Source organism: Suricata suricatta, chromosome 7 (assembly GCF_006229205.1).
Source record: "Suricata suricatta isolate VVHF042 chromosome 7, meerkat_22Aug2017_6uvM2_HiC, whole genome shotgun sequence".
NCBI lineage: Eukaryota > Metazoa > Chordata > Mammalia > Carnivora > Herpestidae > Suricata > Suricata suricatta.
The window spans coordinates 61543313-61562551 of NC_043706.1; the positions used below are offsets into that span (position 1 = coordinate 61543313).

General features: G+C 37.7%; 1 protein-coding gene across 1 annotated transcript in view; it reads left to right on the forward strand.

Moving 5' to 3' along the window:
* Positions 1-19239, forward strand: part of SMAP1 (small ArfGAP 1) — a 183076-nt gene that overhangs the window by 152959 nt on the left and 10878 nt on the right. Inside the window, exon 7 of the mRNA XM_029943467.1 lies at positions 5189-5279. Coding sequence (XP_029799327.1) covers positions 5189-5279 — 91 coding nt within the window. The remainder of the gene's footprint in view (positions 1-5188; positions 5280-19239) is intronic.

A 19239-nucleotide genomic window follows, 5' to 3' on the forward strand; every position in this document is an offset into this window, starting at 1 on the left:
CAAAATACAACAAAATTGGTATGCTGTAGAACAAAAAGACATTAAAATTTGTATATTAATATTTTTGTCTAAGGTTTATTATCTTTGTGTCCTGAAAATATTTGATAAATAGTACTTAGTGTTAAATGAAGTTTCGCATAAGTAGTGTTATATGTAAATCTGGAAGAAATTAGATATGTTCTTAAAAATTTTTTTCATTTTAGAAGAGATTGTCAGGAAGGCATAATCTATTATACACCTGTTTCTTAACCAAAATGTTTAACTGGAATACATTTTGGCAATCCACTTATAGTTCTTTTCTAACATTAATCTGGTGAGATATATATATGTGTGTGTGTGTGTGTGTGTGTGTGTGTGTGTGTGTGTGTGTATGTATACACATACATACAAATTCTTTTATATAAAGAGAGTAAAAAATATGTTTTGCTCTAGAAACCAAGTAAGACTTCAGAGTGGCCATGAGGTTGGTGTTTTTAGGATAAACGCAAGATGCTTTTGCTCCCTTCTTGGCAGACCCAGGCTACCTAAAAGTGTCGCGTTGCCTTGTTAATAGGATATTGTAATGAGAGAGAAGGAAAAAACATTCCTAACTTCCTATCTTACTTCTTGAGATTTGTTCTTGATGATTTTAAATGTTTCATTTTTGAAGTGCTAGATTATGCTTTATGGTGAAGAAAGGAGATTTGTTATTTTGACACTCTCTTCCTAGTTCAGCGTCTGAGCCCTTTTGTAATCTTCCTTTTCAGTCAAAAGCTGAGTGTCTTGTCAGCTTTTAGAATATGGCAGTGTCAAGAAGCCATAGTAGTGGACATGATTTAATCACTAGAAGAAGGACCGCTTTGAAATAGGCTCTGCCTCTCAATTAATTGTTGATGGTTTTGGGCTTCAGTGTACATTATCATGGAATAAAATGCAAGACCTAGATATTTTTAGTTTGTGTTTTTTTTAAATACTGACTCTTTGTTTTAGAGAATTTTTTTAGAGTTTTTTAAAACCCTATTAATAGCACTATATAGGCAAAGATGTTTTTATCCCTCAAGTCTATATTTTTTAGATATTATAATTCATCCAAAGAAATTAAGTGCATTATTTCTATCATTTTGCACAAAGATCTATAAAAACAATTGTAAGTATAAATGAGAATTAATTTTCATTTGTTTTTAGAGAGTCACTCAAAGGCACTGAATATAAAATTGATATATTTTATGGATATGTAGCTCTGAAAGATTAAAGATTATTCTGGCTAGAATTTCAAGATTTCTTACCTATGTTGTTTGGTACTTTGGTGTATCCTTGAATTTTCTCGTAATAGGTTTCAAAATTTTAAAAATTAGGTTAATTTTTTTAAGTGTATTTGAGAGTGAGAGAGAGAGTGCACGCATGAGTGGGGAGGGGCAGAGAGAAAGAGAGAGAGAGAGAGAAAGAGAGAATCCCAAGCAGGCTTCTCACCATCAGTGTGGAACCTGATGTGGGGCTTGAACCCACGAACAGTGAGATCATGACCTGAGCTGAAACCAGGAGTCAGATGCTTAACTGACTGAGCCATCCAGGCACCCCACCCCCATTTTGTAAAGTTTAGAAATTAGGTTAATTTCTTAAGATTACATTTATGAACAGAGCATCATCTGCATTCAGTCTTTGTAGGTCTGACTAATGTATATAAGGCACTACTTGGATTACTGTGAGGATATAAAAGAGTGATCTCATTATCTTTGCCACATATCAGTGTGTTCATGGTTTGAAGATGAAGAGATACAAGATAGTTTTTAAAGTGATCAACCCTTTTGCCTTTTTAACTTGTGGGACAACCTGTGAGATGCCCACTATAAGAGTGGTTGAAATCCATCCATCTGGAATAACCACCTCTATTTGGAGTAGTTGGTAAGGTTTAGGGCATAGACGTTCCTCACTTAAACAGGTTGGCCCACTTATAGGAGCAAATGAACAGACTATTTAGAGCAGTGTTTCTCAGCCCATGATTCTGTTAAGATATATGTGTTACATTATGATCCAGGCTGTGTATGTTCACATGTGTTCACAAATATGCAAAACAATTCATGAATACTTACCTTTACTTTGTACAGTGTACTCTGCTTTCTATTTCGCCTTTTTAAATGCCCCCCAAAAAACCCAATTGTTATCAATAAATTTGGTTTCAAAACCCAGTAGTGGGCCATGTCTACAGTTTAATAACTGTGTTTAGGATATGCCCCTTATTCTTCCCTTTATGTTTCTTTTTACCCTGCACAAATATACACATGTTCAGTATTTACAGTTTTCTGTGGAGATGGTTGATAAACACCCATTTAAATTATGATGCAATTGCAATAGAAAGAAGAAAATTCTTGGGACATGTATAGTATAGATGTGTGACATCTGGAAGGAAAAGATATTTTCCAAACGTTTTCCAGTAGTTTTGAAGATGGGAGTCAGGATTGCCAGAGGATCTCTTGTTTGTTTGATTTGGCCTTTCCCTGCTTTCTAAATAATGAGTAATTGCATATTCAGCAATTTTTGTTATTTTTTAAAACTTTTTAAAAAATATGTCTTTTTTAAGAGAGTGAGGGAATGGGAGAGGCAAAGAGAAAGGGAGACAGAGGATCCAAAGTGGGCTCTGCCCTGCAGCTGAGAGCCAGATGTGGGGCTCAAACTCACAAAACTGTGAGATCATTACCTGAGCTGAAGTTAGATGCTTAACCTACTGAGCCACCCAGGTGCCCCATCTTTAGCAGTCTTTTAAAAAGTAGTTCTAGTTTGGTGGGAAAATAACTCTAAACTGAAAAAGAAGTTATTTTTGGCCTGAAAAAGTTCCACATTATTAGAATACAAAAAGTAAATAGGAAGGAATCCCTCACAGGTTTATTTCATACTTCTTTGCAGGGAAGAAGTTTCAGTGAAATATATCAAAGAAAGATTTTTAAATTGAGGGACAAAAAATAAGCTTTAGTTAGTACTCTTTCTCTATTTGGCAATGTAATATGGGAGCCTCAGTTAATCTGAAAAGTAAATGAGTTTGGACAGATATTTAAGTTTATTTTCAACTTTGAGGCTTTCTGATTTTAAGTTAAATCAGGAATTAGATTTTTATGTGCCTGCTAAGCATAAGACACATATATCTCAATATCTAAAGTATTCCAGGCAGGGGTATGAGTGAAGATCAATGAAACCTACTGGAGGAAGCAGCTAGAACCCTGCCCAGGAGTATTTGAAGTTTGAGTGCTTTATGGCCACTTAATCCTCAGCTTCTCTTGCTGAGTTGAGTGCTTATACACTCAATACAAGTAGTCCAGGAAGAAAATAAAGGAAGGAAGTTCCAGCAGTCTAAGTATTTAGTTGGAAGGAGTTGCCTCCTTGATTACTATATACTGCTTTCTTTTAGATTACTTTGCTATACACAAGGTAAGTCTTACCTATATTGGAAGTGAAAAATAAAGCAGAATGTTAAATGGATTATGTTAAAATTCTGAGGATTGTGTATTGTTATCGGATGATAATTTTGTATTTGAGAAGGTTATTAAAGAATTGATACTTGGGATGGTAGGTTAATTAAGTAAAAAATACAAATAATTCTGAGGAGACAGTAGTGACTAAAAACAAGGGTAGATATATGTTCTTAGAAGTTACATATCTGTATAGCTAACAAAAATGCACTCATATAACAATTAAGTTATGAATTCTTCAGGTAGTGGCAGAAGAAATGATCTTATAGGGATAGTTTGAGAAATTAATGTGAGTGAATGTTTTTTTTTTCTTGGTTTAAGAGAGGTAGACTATATATTTAGTGGAATATTATTTAGCCAAAAGATAGAATGAAATCTTGCCATTTGTGATAACTTAGATTAGCCTTGAAGGCATTATGCTAAGTGTAGTAAGTCAGACAGAGAAAGACACATGTTGTATGATCTCACTTATATGTAGAATCTAACAAAAACAAAAAACCAAGATCCTGGATCAGATCTTGGAACAGATCTTGGAACAGATGGGTGGTTGCCAGAGGCAGGCAGGGTAGAGGTGGAAGGTGGGCGAAGTGGGTGAAGGAGGTTAAAGGGTACAAACTTCCAGTTATAAATAATGCCTAGGAGTGTAATGTGTGGCATCGTAACTATAGTTAATAATACTATATTTTATATTTGAAAGTCGCTAAGAGAGTAGGTCTTAAAAGTTTTCATCTTAAGAAAGAAAATTCTGTAACTGTATGGTGATGGATGTTAACTACATTTACTATGGTGATCATTTAGCAATGTATGCAAATATGGAATCATTTTATATTGTGCACCTAAAGATAATATAGTATTGTATGTCAATTATATCTACACTAAAAAAAAGTGGAAAAAGGTTTTCGAGTTGAAAATCTAGTAGGTACATCTTTTCATTCTGTTCTACACAACATTTCTGTGTAAATGAGAAAGATAAAGTTTAGAATGTATAACTGTGACTTGGGCTTCTGAGAACTAAAAGAACATTATATTTAAAATGTAACTGATAGTTTAGAGTCAGGAGAAAACATATCCAGTAATATTTCATCAGACTTTTCTTGATACAGAGGTGTCTCACATGTGGACAGTGTGGAGGAAGAGTGTGCTTATGAAGGTTCTGAGACCTGTCCAGCATCTGTTAACAAAGCACATTAACCGTAGCTAGCAAATAATATGAAATGCAGTTCTTAAAATCAAAGTGTAATTTCAGGGTGCCTGGGTGGCTCAGTTGGTTAGGTGTCTAATTCAGCTCAGGTCTCGTGGTCCATTAGTTCGAGCCCTGCATCTGACTCTGTGCTGACAGCTCAGAGCCTGGAGCTTACTTCGAATTCTCTGTCTCCCTCTCCCTCCCTCTCTCCCTCTCCCTCTCCCTCTCTCTCTCTGACTCTTCCCCACTCATACTCTGTCTCTCTTTCAAAACTAAACATTAAAAACAAAATTAAAAAGAAAGTGTAATATCATACAAAGGATTAAGAACAATTACATTAAGATTGAGAGTATATATTTACTATTTGGGATCCTAATATGGGGTTTCAGGCTCATTGATCATGCTTTCTGTTTTTTTATACAATAATAAATTCTCTGGGCTTCATTACTCTATGCTTCATATACTTTATTACACTATATCAAAAATATGCATAATTAATTGGGACTTAAAAGGCTTGTTCAGTTTATTTAAGAAAACTTAATACACCTGATTATTTATTTTAAAGCTTCAGAAGAAAGAAGATCAGCAGTTGGAATCTAAAAAAAGCACCAGCCCTAAAAAAGCTGCAGAGCCCACTGTTGATCTTTTAGGACTTGGTAAGTAGTAAGATACAAGTCACCTTAAGAGTTACAAAATAATTGAAATCTTTACTTGAAGTGAATATAATAGCTTTATCATCGGTATGCCAAAAGACACCTGTTAACTGAAGTTGAAAATGGTATGATTAGTGTGTTCAGTTCCCACAAAGAAGGAAGTCTTTAATAAGAGAGCTAGTATCTGTCAGCACTGTCTCCACTGAAACACAAGTAATGAGTTCCTTAGGGAAAAAAGGATATCAAAGAAATCTTCAAAGGCTTAGTACACTGACATTTCAACATTTAAAGTAAAGAGTAGATTTCTTTTTCTCCTCTCTGCCTCTCACCCCCACTTCCTATTTAGTTTTGTTGGGGAGATTCCCTTAGCATAATAATTATAAGGCGGCCTTATTATAATATATGCTGGTTTAAAATAAAATTTAATTTTGGTTAACTGAAGCGATACTCTTTATACCTAGATCTAGTGGATACATTCATTTCATATATTTGATGACAATAAGAAGTGCTCATTTTAATTGAATGTCATATTTATTCTTATGGCTAACAGATACATGTTGTCTGCCTGGTAAATAAACAGGCTTCCATTCAAGGAATGCTAATACTGTTCTTATCGACAAATACTGTCAGCTCTTTTGATGTCTTTCTTCTCTTCCTAAAAAAATAGCTTTAAATAAATGGTTATTTTTAGTAATATCTGAGCCATCAGCACTGATTAATGTAAATTTTTTTTAGTTTGAAGAAAGATTAATAAAGGGAAAAAATGAAATATACTTAGTGTTGAACTTCATATGCTACTTTTCCAAAACTTGAGCTTTGTTCTTATTGAGTAAATTGTTTTGTTTTAAGAATTACAGTTGAGTGTTTTACTCATTTCTTAGGAAACTGGTATAGTGTGCAAATAAATATGTCCTGATAGGTAAAAATTTTCTGTGATGGTGAAAGTAAGTAGTATATATAACTATAATTTTGAAAATAGGGCTTCAATCCAGGGGCTCTGAAATAATTATGTTGAATTCTAGTCCATATAATTTCTGTATTTTATCTTATTTTCTGTAAATGAGAGAAAAGAAAAAAAGACTTAATTCCAAGGTAAGAAAATATCTTACTAAAACTATATGCATCTTTGTCTTCCCTATGGCATTTCCTTTCCAGTCTAAATGCCTGGTTTACTTTATAACTTAGAAATGTAAAGTATAAGCTAGATTCGACCCTTCTCCTACAGATTTATTCACTGATTGAACAAATATTTACTAAGTATCTCCTATGTTTCTAGGCACCATTGTAGACACTAGGGAGATAACTAGGAAAGGAAATTGGTAAAAGTACCTGATCTTTTGGAGTAGTTAACGATTTTAAGTAGGGTGGCCAGGGCATGGAGGGTGCTCACTGAGTCTCACTGGAGCAAGGACCTGAAGGAGTTGTGGATGTCTGGATGTGTGGGGCAGGAACATTGCAGCAGGAGAGAAGAGCATGTGCAGTAGTGGCTTACTTGACGTGTGCAGGGACAGCAAGGGTGACTGTGTAGCCAGAGCAAATGATGTCTGGGAAGGGTAGTGACAGGGGAGAGGAATGTGGGGTAGATTGTAACAGGACTGTGGCTTTAACTCTGAGTGTCCTGGAAATATATTGGAGATGTTTCAGCAAAAATGTACATACATTAATTTAAGACTTTGAAGAATACATTGTAGTAGGGCAAAGCTGAAGTAGGGAGACCAGTAAGGAAACTGTTAGAGTACTACAGGTGAAAGATGACGCCGGCTTAGAGTAGGTGGTAGCATTGGAAGTTACAAGAAGTAGTCCGGTTCTGGATATATTTTGAAGATGGAGCCAGTAGGATTTGCTGACCAACTAAAATGATAGGATGTTTACCTTTGGGAACAAACCCACAGGACAGGAAAATCTGCTGGTTCAGGACAAGAAAAATTGCTGTAGCAATGTCTTGAATAGCTGGTAGAATCTAGTGGACAAATGGGGTGACTGGCCTTAAATACTCAACTATGGCTGCAGTACTGTTGTATAGTAAATACCATCCAGAACTCAGCAGCGTTCGTCAGTACGCATTTATTTTTCTTCCTCTCAGGTCTGTGGATCAACTAGGGCATCTCTGCTAGGACTTCATTTGATGTGTTTCCCATCTTCCCGGTGACTCCTGGGGACTGCTTACCAACTGTTGCACTGTCACATACCATGTCTCCATTTTTCAAGATCCTATAAGTGTTTCCCTGTCCTCTGCCACCCAATCTCAAAGCTAGTAACAGATTTTGGGGTTTGGTGATGGCAGCAACCCTCTTCTGGTATCACTTTCTATGATAGCTACACATGCCACATAGCAAACAAGTCCAGAATCTCCTTGGTTTCTATCAGTTAACATTTATTTCTCTCACTCATGGTCTGTGGGTTTCCTGAAACAGCTCTCTTTTCAACAGTGGGGAGCTTCACCAAACAGTGTCTTTAGGGGAGAGCCAAGGTTCATTTAGGGCAGGATGGTGAAGGGAATGTTTGAAGACGTTGTTAAGGATATATGTAGAGGATTTTGCTGGTGACTGATACTTTAAGGTTATATACTGGAAAAGTTCCAAAGGTGGCAGCTATAGGAGATAGGGTCAGAAAGAGGGATATTTGCTGATGGAGCTTTTAGTAGTAGAAAACGGTGGGTGTCCTGCCCAGAGTACGTGCCCCTCTTCAATCTTGCTGGTTTGTCAACATCTTTTAAGTTCTTTTTATAAATATTTTCTGACTTTTTTTTTTAAAGCCTTGTTAAGCATGACGTTTGATGAGGTTGTGAAAGTCTAGACCACAGAGAATCAAAAGTCTCTTCCAGCTCAAAACACAGTGATCCTAAAGCAGTATTGATTATTGGTATCTACTTTGGGCAGCAGACTATTTTTCTGCTGCCCGCGGTAAGCCTGCCACTCTCCCCTCATGGGACTCTGGTTTGCCTTGTTAATTGAAACGTTGTGGGGAGTAGAAGCAGGTGCCTTGAGGTATGACTTATGGTCATGCAGAAATAACAGTATATGCCCAAGTGAATGAGATTGGAACAGGCATTAACTTGAAGCATATGCAGAAAATACACAGAAAACCCTCACATAATTAGTTACATGGCCACAGAGGGCCCATGGATCCTAAAGTTTACTGTTTGTATTCAGGATTACTTCTAATCTCATAATAGGGTAATCATTAAGATTTTTTTTAGTAATTTGATATACCTTTTGAATGACACTTTGGTGAGTCCTTGTTCTTTTGTTCAACTTACTGTCTCAAGCTAAACCTATTTTCTTCCGCTTACCTTTCCTGATCTACTCCCCACTCCAAGGTCAAACATAAAATGCTCTCTTTCTGCTTTATAGCAAGGGTCAGCAAAATTTTTATGAAAAGTGCCAAAGATTTTGCCTTTGTAAGCTGTATGGTCTCTGTAACCACTTAACTTGCACATTTTTAATATGCAAGTAGGTATAAGCACATATGTAAGCAATTGAGCATGGCTGTGTTCAGAAATATTTAAAAATAGGCAGTGGGCTGTAGTTTGCTGACCTCTGCCTTATGTTCTTGATAGTACCTGCAAGAGCTGCTTCATATTGGGGCGCCTGGGTGACTCAGTCGGCTAAGCATCCGCTTTAGCTCAGGTCGTGATCTGACAGTCTGGGAGTTCAAGTCCCACATCTAACTATGTGCTGACAGCTCAGAGCCTGGAGCCTGCTTTGGATTCTGTCTTTCCCTCTCACTCCCCATCCCCCACTTATACTCTGTCTCTCTCTTTCTCTCTCTCTCAAAATAATAAACATTAAAAAAAATTTTTTTAAAGAACTGCTTCATATTTAGGTATTCAAGTTTGAAGCCTATACAAATATGATTTATTCAGTTCTATAATACCAGAAGTGGGATCAGATACTTGGTTATTACTTGCCCACTAGTCTTGGAAATTACCTAGTGTCTTAAGGTTCCTTTTCACTAAGGGCCAGACTGAAAATCCCTGAATTCTCTAGACTCGAATCAGACTCCAGTCTCAGACACATCTTGACTTGAATGTGTACCTCCTCTGTTAGAAGAGAATTGAAATCAGTTTCTAGACCATGTGGGGGTGCTGTTATTCACTACCTGTGTAGTTATTCTAGGGCTGGGAATTGAGCAGTTATGCTGGGCTCCATTTTTTGTGGATTACTGCTTAGTTTTTACATGATAAAGACGGACAGACTGCTTAGCAGTTGGTTTGGATAGTCTCCCCAGACTAATACTTCCATCCAGTAGCACATTTTGCATTTTTCTGTTTTTGTAGAAAACCCCATCTGAGAATAGAACACTCAAGGCTGAGCAAATGCTCTAAGCAAAAGGCTTGAGAAGAATCATAAATTGCTGGTGTTAAGCATGGCCTTACAGGTTTCAGTTCACTCTGTCACCAAAGGTAGAAAGCCCTCCCACAGGGTTTCTGTCTCGTGGTCGTCCATGTACTGCGTGTGCTCGCAGCATAGCTGGCCCCTCCCTGCCCGGAGCCTTTGACTCCAGTCCTGTCAGTCAGAGTGGCGAGTGGCAGGGGTGGAGTATGGAAGATGGAGTCTGAGAGGATTGGGTTCGCTGCTCTAAAAGGCATCGTGCAAAGAATCAATGTGATCTTGGTCATGAAAATCTAGCTCAGGAGATATTCACTGGTTAAATAAAATTATTCTTATGCTTGCTCATTTTAATCTGGAGAAGTTTCTGCCTGAACATTTCATAGTTTTATTTTAAGTGATTTTAAATGCCAAACTGTATAGAGGAATAGATAGAGGTTCCCTCAGTTTTTCTTAACTGAAAAGGAACATTCAGCTTTGGGCAAGTTTTAAAGTTTTCTCTCATGCTTGTATTTCAGGAAATATAAGCTTTAACTTTTCACAATGGCCAAGTGTAAATGAGTTGACAGTGCTAGTTAGATGTAGTTATCAATACATAACCTTCTTAATTTTCTTTTTTTCCTAGTGATGGTTGGCAGAGAGAGAGAGAAAGTGGGAAGGGGCAGAGAGAGGGAGAGAGAACGGATCCCAGCAGGGCTTGAACTCTCAAACCATGAGATCATGACCTGAGCTGAAACCAACTGTCAGACACTCAATCAACTAAGTCATCCAGGCATCCCACCCTACTTAATTTTCTAGTAACTTATACATTCCAGTTTTACATGATGAGAGAGAGGAATATATTACTTCTTTTCTCACGTTTTTATTTCTAAAAAAATTTTTTGGACAGAAACCAACTAAAGGATAAAACCCCCACAAAAAAGCACTCTACTTACTTTTCAAGTAGAAAATCCCTATGAGGAAATTTCTGTTCTTCAAAGTTCATATACTGTAAAATAAAACATTTGGGAATGAGCTGACTAAATGCCAAATGTAGCACCTGTGGCCCTGGAAAACCCACCAGTGTCCTATGAACTGTGCATTGACCAGATCAGGAGGATGTTTGTGCAGTTGTGTACACACCCCCTTTTTCCAGGGAAAAGGAATATTCTAGCATAAGTACCCTAAATAATTTTGTAGTCTGCTAGGTTTTTCAGATATGGCTTTAAACCTAGGGGTGGGGCGCTTGGGTGGCTCAGTTGGTTAAGCGTCCAACTTCAGCTCAGGTCATGATCTCACGGTTCATGAGTTCAAGTCCCGCATTGGGCTCTGGGCTGACAGCTAGCTCAAAAGCCCGGAGCCTGTCTTCAGATTCTGTCTCCTTCTCTCTCTGCCCCTCCCTGGCTTATACTCTGTCTCTCTCAAAAATAAACAAATATTAAAAATAATAAATAAACCTAATGAAAACGTGTATTGCTTCTTCTCAGAAGAGTATGTTCAGGGAACTATTGTAAACTATTATATTACCCTTTCAAAAAGAAGCAAGTGTTTTATTTTTGTGTAACCATACCTGTGGAGGAAACAAAATGTAGGTAGATGAATATATTGCTGTAAGAAAACTGGCAATAAGCTGGTCCTTGCAAGCAGTCCTGAGTCCGTGCCGGGGAGAAGTGAAAGGTCAATCACCTAAGACTGGTGAGCCATCATTATTTCCATTTAACAGGTGAAGACACTGAGGCACAGAGATGGTAAGGTGCCCAACGTCACATAGCTAGTAGATTACAGAGCCAGGCCCATGTTTGTAACTATTACTGTGTTGAACTGCGACACAAAATACAATTCAAAAACTACCAGGTGACCTTGTGCCACACAAAACAAATATTGGATCCTTGTCATATTGATAGCTGGTGGCATTGTGTCAGAAGAAGAGCCCTGGATTCAGAGGTGGTGACCTGTAGTTTGTGTGGGCTCTAGTGTTTTCATCTGGGAAATGGAAACAAAAACCACCCTCTGTGGTTGATGGCTGGAATCTAAAAGAAGAAATAAATGTGAAGCATATAGCACAGTAACCGCATGCAGGGCTGTGCTGAGACTGTAGTCTGTCAGGTCAGGGGGGTGAGTAAAAGACAGCTCAGGCCTCTGAAGGGGATGGCAGAGGAGGGACTCAGATTACGCTGTGCAACTAGGACTCCTGCAGACCCTTGTCACACAACATGGTCTTTGACTGAGGGAAGATTTGCAGCTCCCTAAAAAGCACTAAGGAAATTGGGTGGCCTCAAAGAAGTCTAGTCTGTCCCCATTTTTTAAACATTTAGAAAGAAATTTATCCTATACAATTTGTTGGGGTTTTTAAAATTTATTTTTGAGAGACCGAGTGTGTGCAGGGAAGGGCAGAGACAAAGGGAGATAGAAAATCAATCCCAAGCAGGCTGCACACTGCCAGCCCAGAACCAGATAAGGGGCTTGAACCCATGGACCATGTGATCAGGACTTGAGCCCAAATCAGGAGATGGATACTTAACTGACTGGCCAACTGAACTACCCAGGCCCTGCTAAAATTTGGTTTTAAATTTACATAGATACAAACATATATATATATGTATACATATACATTCATACATACGTGTGTATGTTTATTTCTTTAAACGTTTCTACAACATTTACTCCTTAAAGCACTTCTCAGCAATCTCAGACAATGGCTGTAAATTGATGTGTGTGTCCTGAAAGATGGATGACCCTGGACGGCTTGCTGCACAGTATTGTGGTTCCCATTCATAGCAGCATCCCTTGCTCCAGAGTTGGCCAGATTGCAGGGATGTGTAGTATGGAGGGACACTAAATAGGGCAACAGGGTTAAGATCATCATTTGAGGCCCCTTCAGTCATTTTAGTAAAGTAGCCTAAATACCACCTTTTTAGCAGTAAGAAAATTAACTAAAAAATAAAAATAAATAGCTCCACTTAAGTCTCAGGCACCTAATTTTTTTAAAAAAGCATTTGAAAACAATTTGAAGCTTGAAAATTTTAATATGCTTCAAATGGACATTTGTGACTTGAATTTTACAAAGTAATACATATGGGAGTTTATTTCATTTCATAAAGCGATTCATGTGTTTTAATACTAAGGAATTCCAAATAACACTTTTATTAAGGAAAAACTTTAAATGGTTTCTTGTGTAGAAAATAAAAAAGGTTCTTTGAGTAACATGAAAATTTATAAAGCTTTAAGAAATGGAGTTTTGCCATTAAGGGGAACATTACTGCATCTCATGGAAGCAGCCTTTTTTAAAAATCAGTGTATTTCCACTTTAAATTCATTCCTCCTCAGAATGATGCCTCAGTAGTTACTGATGAAGAATTAGACTTGGCAGTTTTCATTGTAGCAAGGGTGTACTCAAGGCTGAATGTTCATACTCAGTCAAAAACGGTAATGAAAAACATAACATCCATTTACTTATATTCTTATCTGCCTTAAACTAGATTAGTAATACATAAAGTCTCATGTTGCTCTTTGATATTTTTATTATTTGTGCAAATAGATTATGACCAACTAATACATCTGACATTCAAGTAAAGGATGAATTTAATTAATATTTATTGAGCATGAGCAGAGTTCATGGAACTCTAGTAAATACCAGAAAATGCAGCTTCTGTGTGTGTAATTAGTACAAGTTGGGGATGAGGTTGCAATTTGCAAACTGGAAGATAAGAGAATTACTGCTGAGGGAAGAGTGGGATTACGTAAGAGACTTGGTTGTGAGAATTAAGTTTGAAATCTGGAATAATGCTAAAACTCTTGATTTAAATTTTATTTTCCTCAACTCAGAGGTTAATTGCTTGCTGCTGGTGGTCAGAGGAGGAACAAACAAGTTGTTTCAGGTTGGGTTTGTTGTTGTCCTGTGGAAATTTATTTCAGGTAAGATCCAGTGTGTTATGGAGGCCGTCTTTGGAGTACCCGCCAGGTGCCGTGCTAGCACACGTGGAACAGATCTGTAGGTGAGGAGACTAGCATGTGCTTCCTGCTCACTGGGCGGCCGGTGGAGGAGACGGGCCTGTGTGTGAGTGGTGGTGTGTGGTGCTGTGGTGGCAGGGATGCCCTGGCCTATGGACAGAGTGACTCTGGAGGACATGTTTCTACTTAGGAGAGAATTCCAACCTCACTGTTGTTGGTGAACTGGAGAGAGGAAGCCCCTGGGATAGGGCTTTGTGTTAAGCCCCAAGTTAAGGAGGTGGCCCCATCATGTCTTCCTGGTGAGATGACAGGAGGAAGTGGACAAGGGGCCTGGACTGGGAACATGGTGCCAGGGTAGAGTGGTGAGGCCTGTAGCATACTGGGGTCGCCTGTCAGTCTCAGTATATCCAAATGCCATTAAAAACTAAAAATACTGATGTATTTGAGAAGGCTGCCACTTTTGTAGCCTCCGGATTTGAAGTGGAAAAGTCAGTAGGCCCAGGACCAAAATAGGTCTTATGGACTCAGGAGTCATTAATTGCCTCAGAAAAGGAGCTCGTGCCAAGTATGGTGTGTGTCCCTAGTGGTAGTAAAGCCAGCCCTGCCCTCCAGTCACTTTTATTAGGGACATAGGGCAGCCGCCACATAAACTGTTTTAACCCTAGATGAGGAAAGGGCACCTGTTTCTGCGTGGGGGCTCCAGAAAAAGCTTCTCAAACTGGTTACCGCAGTTGAGTTTTATAGATGCACCACCAGAATTCTGTTGAAATCCTAGGCCTAATGTGTGTAAATATCTCTTAAGGTGATATGATTAAACTGAGATACTTTATAAAAAGCAAAGTACCTGGCAGTAGAATTTAAATTAAAATATTAGTGTTAAAATGTAAAGTGTTATATTCTTACTTCCTTTAATTTATAAATTGTCCTTCAAAGGTACTTGGAATGAGCCAAAAAGAAGACACTAAATACGGCCTTTTTTCTTTCTTTCTTTTTACCTTTACTCATTTGGGTTATTGGTGTTATGTGAGTTCTGGTAGAGCCACAGTTAATAGAATCAGCCGTCTCATTCACCATATTGAGGATTTCTAGATGACAGAGCCTGGCCTTCATGGCTTTGTCATATTCAAAATGTTACTTTCTAAGCATCTATCAATGTCATGATGCAAAGCAGGCCAGGAAATGCATGCTGGGCATGCCTTATGTTCATGGGACATGTAGCGCTGATTCTAACAACTTTTTTTCTTTTTAGCTCAGAACATTTTAACATTTTCTGTAGTTGTGCAATTTAAAACGGTCATCTACAAACTCGGATTTCAGATAAAACACTGGTTTGGAACTTTAAGGTAATGTTGAAAGAAGATAGTTACCCACCAGCAGCTAACTGTGGGCTTGATCCCTTGCCTTCAAGATTGAAATTCCTTCTTCATTTTACTGCATTGTCCTCATTTCTTCAGTTTGCTCATTGCCTTTACAAAGGGTCCTTTGTGCTTCATTATCATTTTTTATGATGTTGTCCCCAGCTAAATTTCTTCCCATTTGCCTTAGGCTTTTCTTGTACCCTGGATCTCCCATTATTTTTATTGTCCACCAACGACTGTTTCTGCATACTGATGAAAGGGGGCTTCTCCCTCCTCCCGCTGGCGGCTGCTCCCGCCCCCATTCCTGGCTGAGCAAGGAACACAACACTCACTCTGAGGTGCATGTCTGTGGTGAATGCTGATTAGTTTGCACAGACATCCACTTCTTTTTTGCTTTTGTGGCCTCTCAGCTTTTCTTCAGTCAGCAAAGACTGTGCTGTTAGTGGACGCTTGATCAAAAAGATTCATTGTACTCACTGTGATATGGGAATACTCTGTTGACCCAGGGCTGACTGTACCCCACGCTTCCCTCAGTCCAGTTGGCTCATTGATGGCCACATCCACCTGTATCCTTTCCTGTAAACTGAGAAGATACTGGGCTTGGCAGGACAGTGGAGTGGGGAGATGAAGAGGACTGTGCGTGTGATGCTGAATGGTTTTTGAACCTTTTATGTCACTGCTTTTCTTAATGCAAATACTCATAAACTATATAAAAGTTGGCTTTTAATTTTCAGAATTTTATGTGACCTATTTATAATTAAGTACAGTTGAAATTACATGACTTTTGATGAAAGGTGGTTTAAAGAAAAGAGAACTCACCAGCCTCGGGGTCAGAAGACTGTTCTACTGGAGATTTTGCTGCTTAACTAGGGAAGTGACATTGAATAAGTCTTTTAAAAGGTGTTTGTGCCCTTGTTTCTGTAACTGAAGATAATGGAAGGAGATGCCTTTCCTGTCTCTCACAGAGACAAAAATGGCAACATATATAAACATTCTTTTAAGACATCAGGAAGGGGCGCCTGGGTGGCCTAAGAGGTTAAGCCTCCAAATTTGGCTCAGGTCATGATCTTGGTGAGTTTGAGCCCCCCATTCAGCTATGCTCTCAGAGCAGAGTTTGCTTTGGATCTTCTGTCTCCCTCTTTCTCTGCCCCTCCCCCATTCATGAGCAAGCAGTAGCACACACACCACCACCACCCTCAAAAATAGACATTAAAAGAAACATCAAAAATGTGATGTTTATAATGATGCTAATATGACAAATAGTCTTTAGCTGTCCTTTTTTAAATACTGAAAAACAAAAAACAACCCTCATAAAGAAACAATCCTTTTTAAAGAATGCGTTTAGCAAGGTAAACACAGTATAGTAAGTCAAATTAGCAAACTTTGAAATCCATTGGGAAAACCCTTTGGGAACTTGTATTTACTGATTGTGCAAGGCTGAGAAGTTTTTGTTTAGGCTAAGGATTTTTCAACAATTCTGTGAATACTTAGCTTTTGTAGTAACAACAACAATAACAAAAACTGATGGGGGTAAAATCTATCATATTAGGAGACTGAGGTAGAGAGAAAAGAACACAGGTATGTTGTAGATGTGAAGGCAGAGAAGTGTCACTGTGTTCGTCACAAGACTGGATAGGAAACCTTGGTCAGACCTGGGAGAGAAAGTTCCTTAAGTTTTGAGTTAACACACTTATCTTCTTTATTCACTTGGAAAATGGCATCCTGGCCATAAAGATTATATTCCTAAGCAGATCTTTCCTCTGTCTCATCCTAAAGGATTCCCAAGTTGACTTCCATGGTAGCTCCACTGTGGTAGGTGGTTACAAAGAGAGAGCCTCACTTTGTTGTTGGTGTGGAATGCCTTTCGGATATTTCAAAAGGTCAGACTTTAAATGTATATATATTTTTAATGGAATGAGAAAATGAAGCTCTTTACAGAGCGGTAGTAGACCATGAAGTCACGTTACCTTGCAGTGAAGGAAATGAGCTGTGTAGGCCTTTACATTAAGGACTGTAGGTATTTACTGCTTCTGTAATGGTGAAAGTCTGGAAACTACCTAAATGCCCAGTAGTGAAGGATTAAATATGTAAGTTGTTTTGAGTTCATGCAATGTAGAATACAGTTCAGTCTCACTCACACATACACAATTTTATGTAAAGAAAACAACTTTTGTATATACATTGTTTTAAGCATATGTTTGTAAGCATAGAAAATGTAGGGACTTTTTTATTGTAATAAAATACACATAACATATAACTTACCATTTCAGCCAGTTTTACACATACAATTTAGTGGCATTAAGTACACTTATTCACATTATTGTGCAGCTGTTAACCATCGTCCATGGTAGTGAACTTCTAGTTAGTCATTTTTGCATTACTTGCATCTTTTACAAGAATATATTGATATTATTATAAAAATTGACTTAGATTATAACCCATGGCTTTGCATTAGCTCTGTGACCGTGGACAAGTTTAATGTTTTACCATCTGCAAATCAGGATAATTAATAGTGCCTCTCACAGCATCATTATAAAGACTAATACAGACTAAAATAGTATACGCATATGTGATGTATTTGTATTTTTGTAGGGTGACATGAAACAAGCACTAGACTAAGTGTTGGCTGTTATTTTTGTCAGTTACATATGTGATCCCAACGGTGTGAAGGGTAAAACGAGACTTCAGATACCACATAACACGCTGTATATTGTTTTATAGTTTAGACTCTGAGTAGGGTTTAGGTTTGAAATATAAATAAATTAATATTCTTAATGAAGTATGATGTACTACTTAAAACAGATGTAAATTTCTGAAAGATATACAGTTTATAAAAGTAATGAATACAGATCATTTGCCTGCAGTAGGTGAACCTCTTGGTTCTCACACAGTGTGCCCTGGCACATGTAGGTTGACATGCCCTGTGGTAAAAATCAATTCAGGATATCTTCTCTACCAAAAAATAAGAGATATTTTTTCAAGCTTAAGGTATTTTTTTCATAAACTTGTTCTAATTGTTAGTGATTACTATTACTTGAAAAGCAAACAATTTTAACTGAAAAACTGGAAATACATATTTATACTCATCTTGTCAGGTTTTTGCTTTTTTACCTTTGTTCCTCCTGGTTGTTGTTTGTTCTAAAGGACATGCTTCTGTTTGTGAATTTAAGCTGTGTGTGTATCACACATATATAGTTACAGAGTTTTATTTTCTGCTAATACAGTGCTTCCTTATTCCTGTGATGGAATTACACGTCTGCTGGATGGGGTTGTGTCCCTGTCCCTGCAGCTCATGGGGGACAGCACCCCTGGCTCACACGCCCTTGTTGAGTTCCTTAACTGAAGTGTTATAGATACCACAGAGAAGATGTTCCTTTGTGTTTTTAATGTAGAATACCTTGTCCTTTTAAAATATTTTGTTTCTGGTTCATATTTACATGATGTAATAGAATGTGGAATGGACTATAAGACATGAAATATCTCTTTAAAGAGGCCTGACTTCAAAATGAATGTTGCCATTTGTGGTTAGAAGTGAAAAGGAAAAAAAAAGCTTTCATGAGTCATATTTGCATTTTTAGGTCATAGTTGTATCTTAGCTTTAAATTCTGTATATTATAAATTAGTATTATCTGTGTGATTGTTTTATTGCTTCACCTTTAAATTGTCCATAGTGCTTAAGAGACAGAACATACAACACACACATATATAATAAACATACATTTCTTGGTTCTGATCATATGATATCCGTGAAAATGATTAAAAAATATTTGCAGTTGATCTCTTACAAACTAATCTTATGTTGGCTTTACAGTCTTTTAGAAATTAAGAAGTAAAATATTATTTCATTGTGACCCATTTATCTACTGAAATTAATGACAATTTGTGATTCAGTGAGGCTTAAACTGGGAAATAAAATATAACAGTTTCTGTAGTTATGTTTCAAAAAATGAAAAGAAACCTGTGAGTTTCTGTGGTTTGTGGTAGAAATACCTAGTACTACTGTGTGGTAGACCTTCATTAGATTTGCCAAATATTTGAAACCAGCTCTGTGCAAGACAGCTCACTCAATGTTGAAGAAATTTTCAAAGATGAGTAATTTGCCTTTGAGGCAAAGAGAGATCAAAGAAATTGTAAATTGTTAAAATAGAAGCTTGATTAGGACCTGAGTCCCAAGATGATGGGGTTTTGGGAGGTGACAGTGCAGTTCATGGGGTCCAGAGCTGATGGTCAAGAAAGAATTTTTGAAGACGTCTTTGGTGCAAAACGGTGATTTTATTAAAGCACAGGGACAGGAGCGTGGGCAGGAGGAGCTGTCTGAGGACCATGAGGAGAGACTGGTTATAT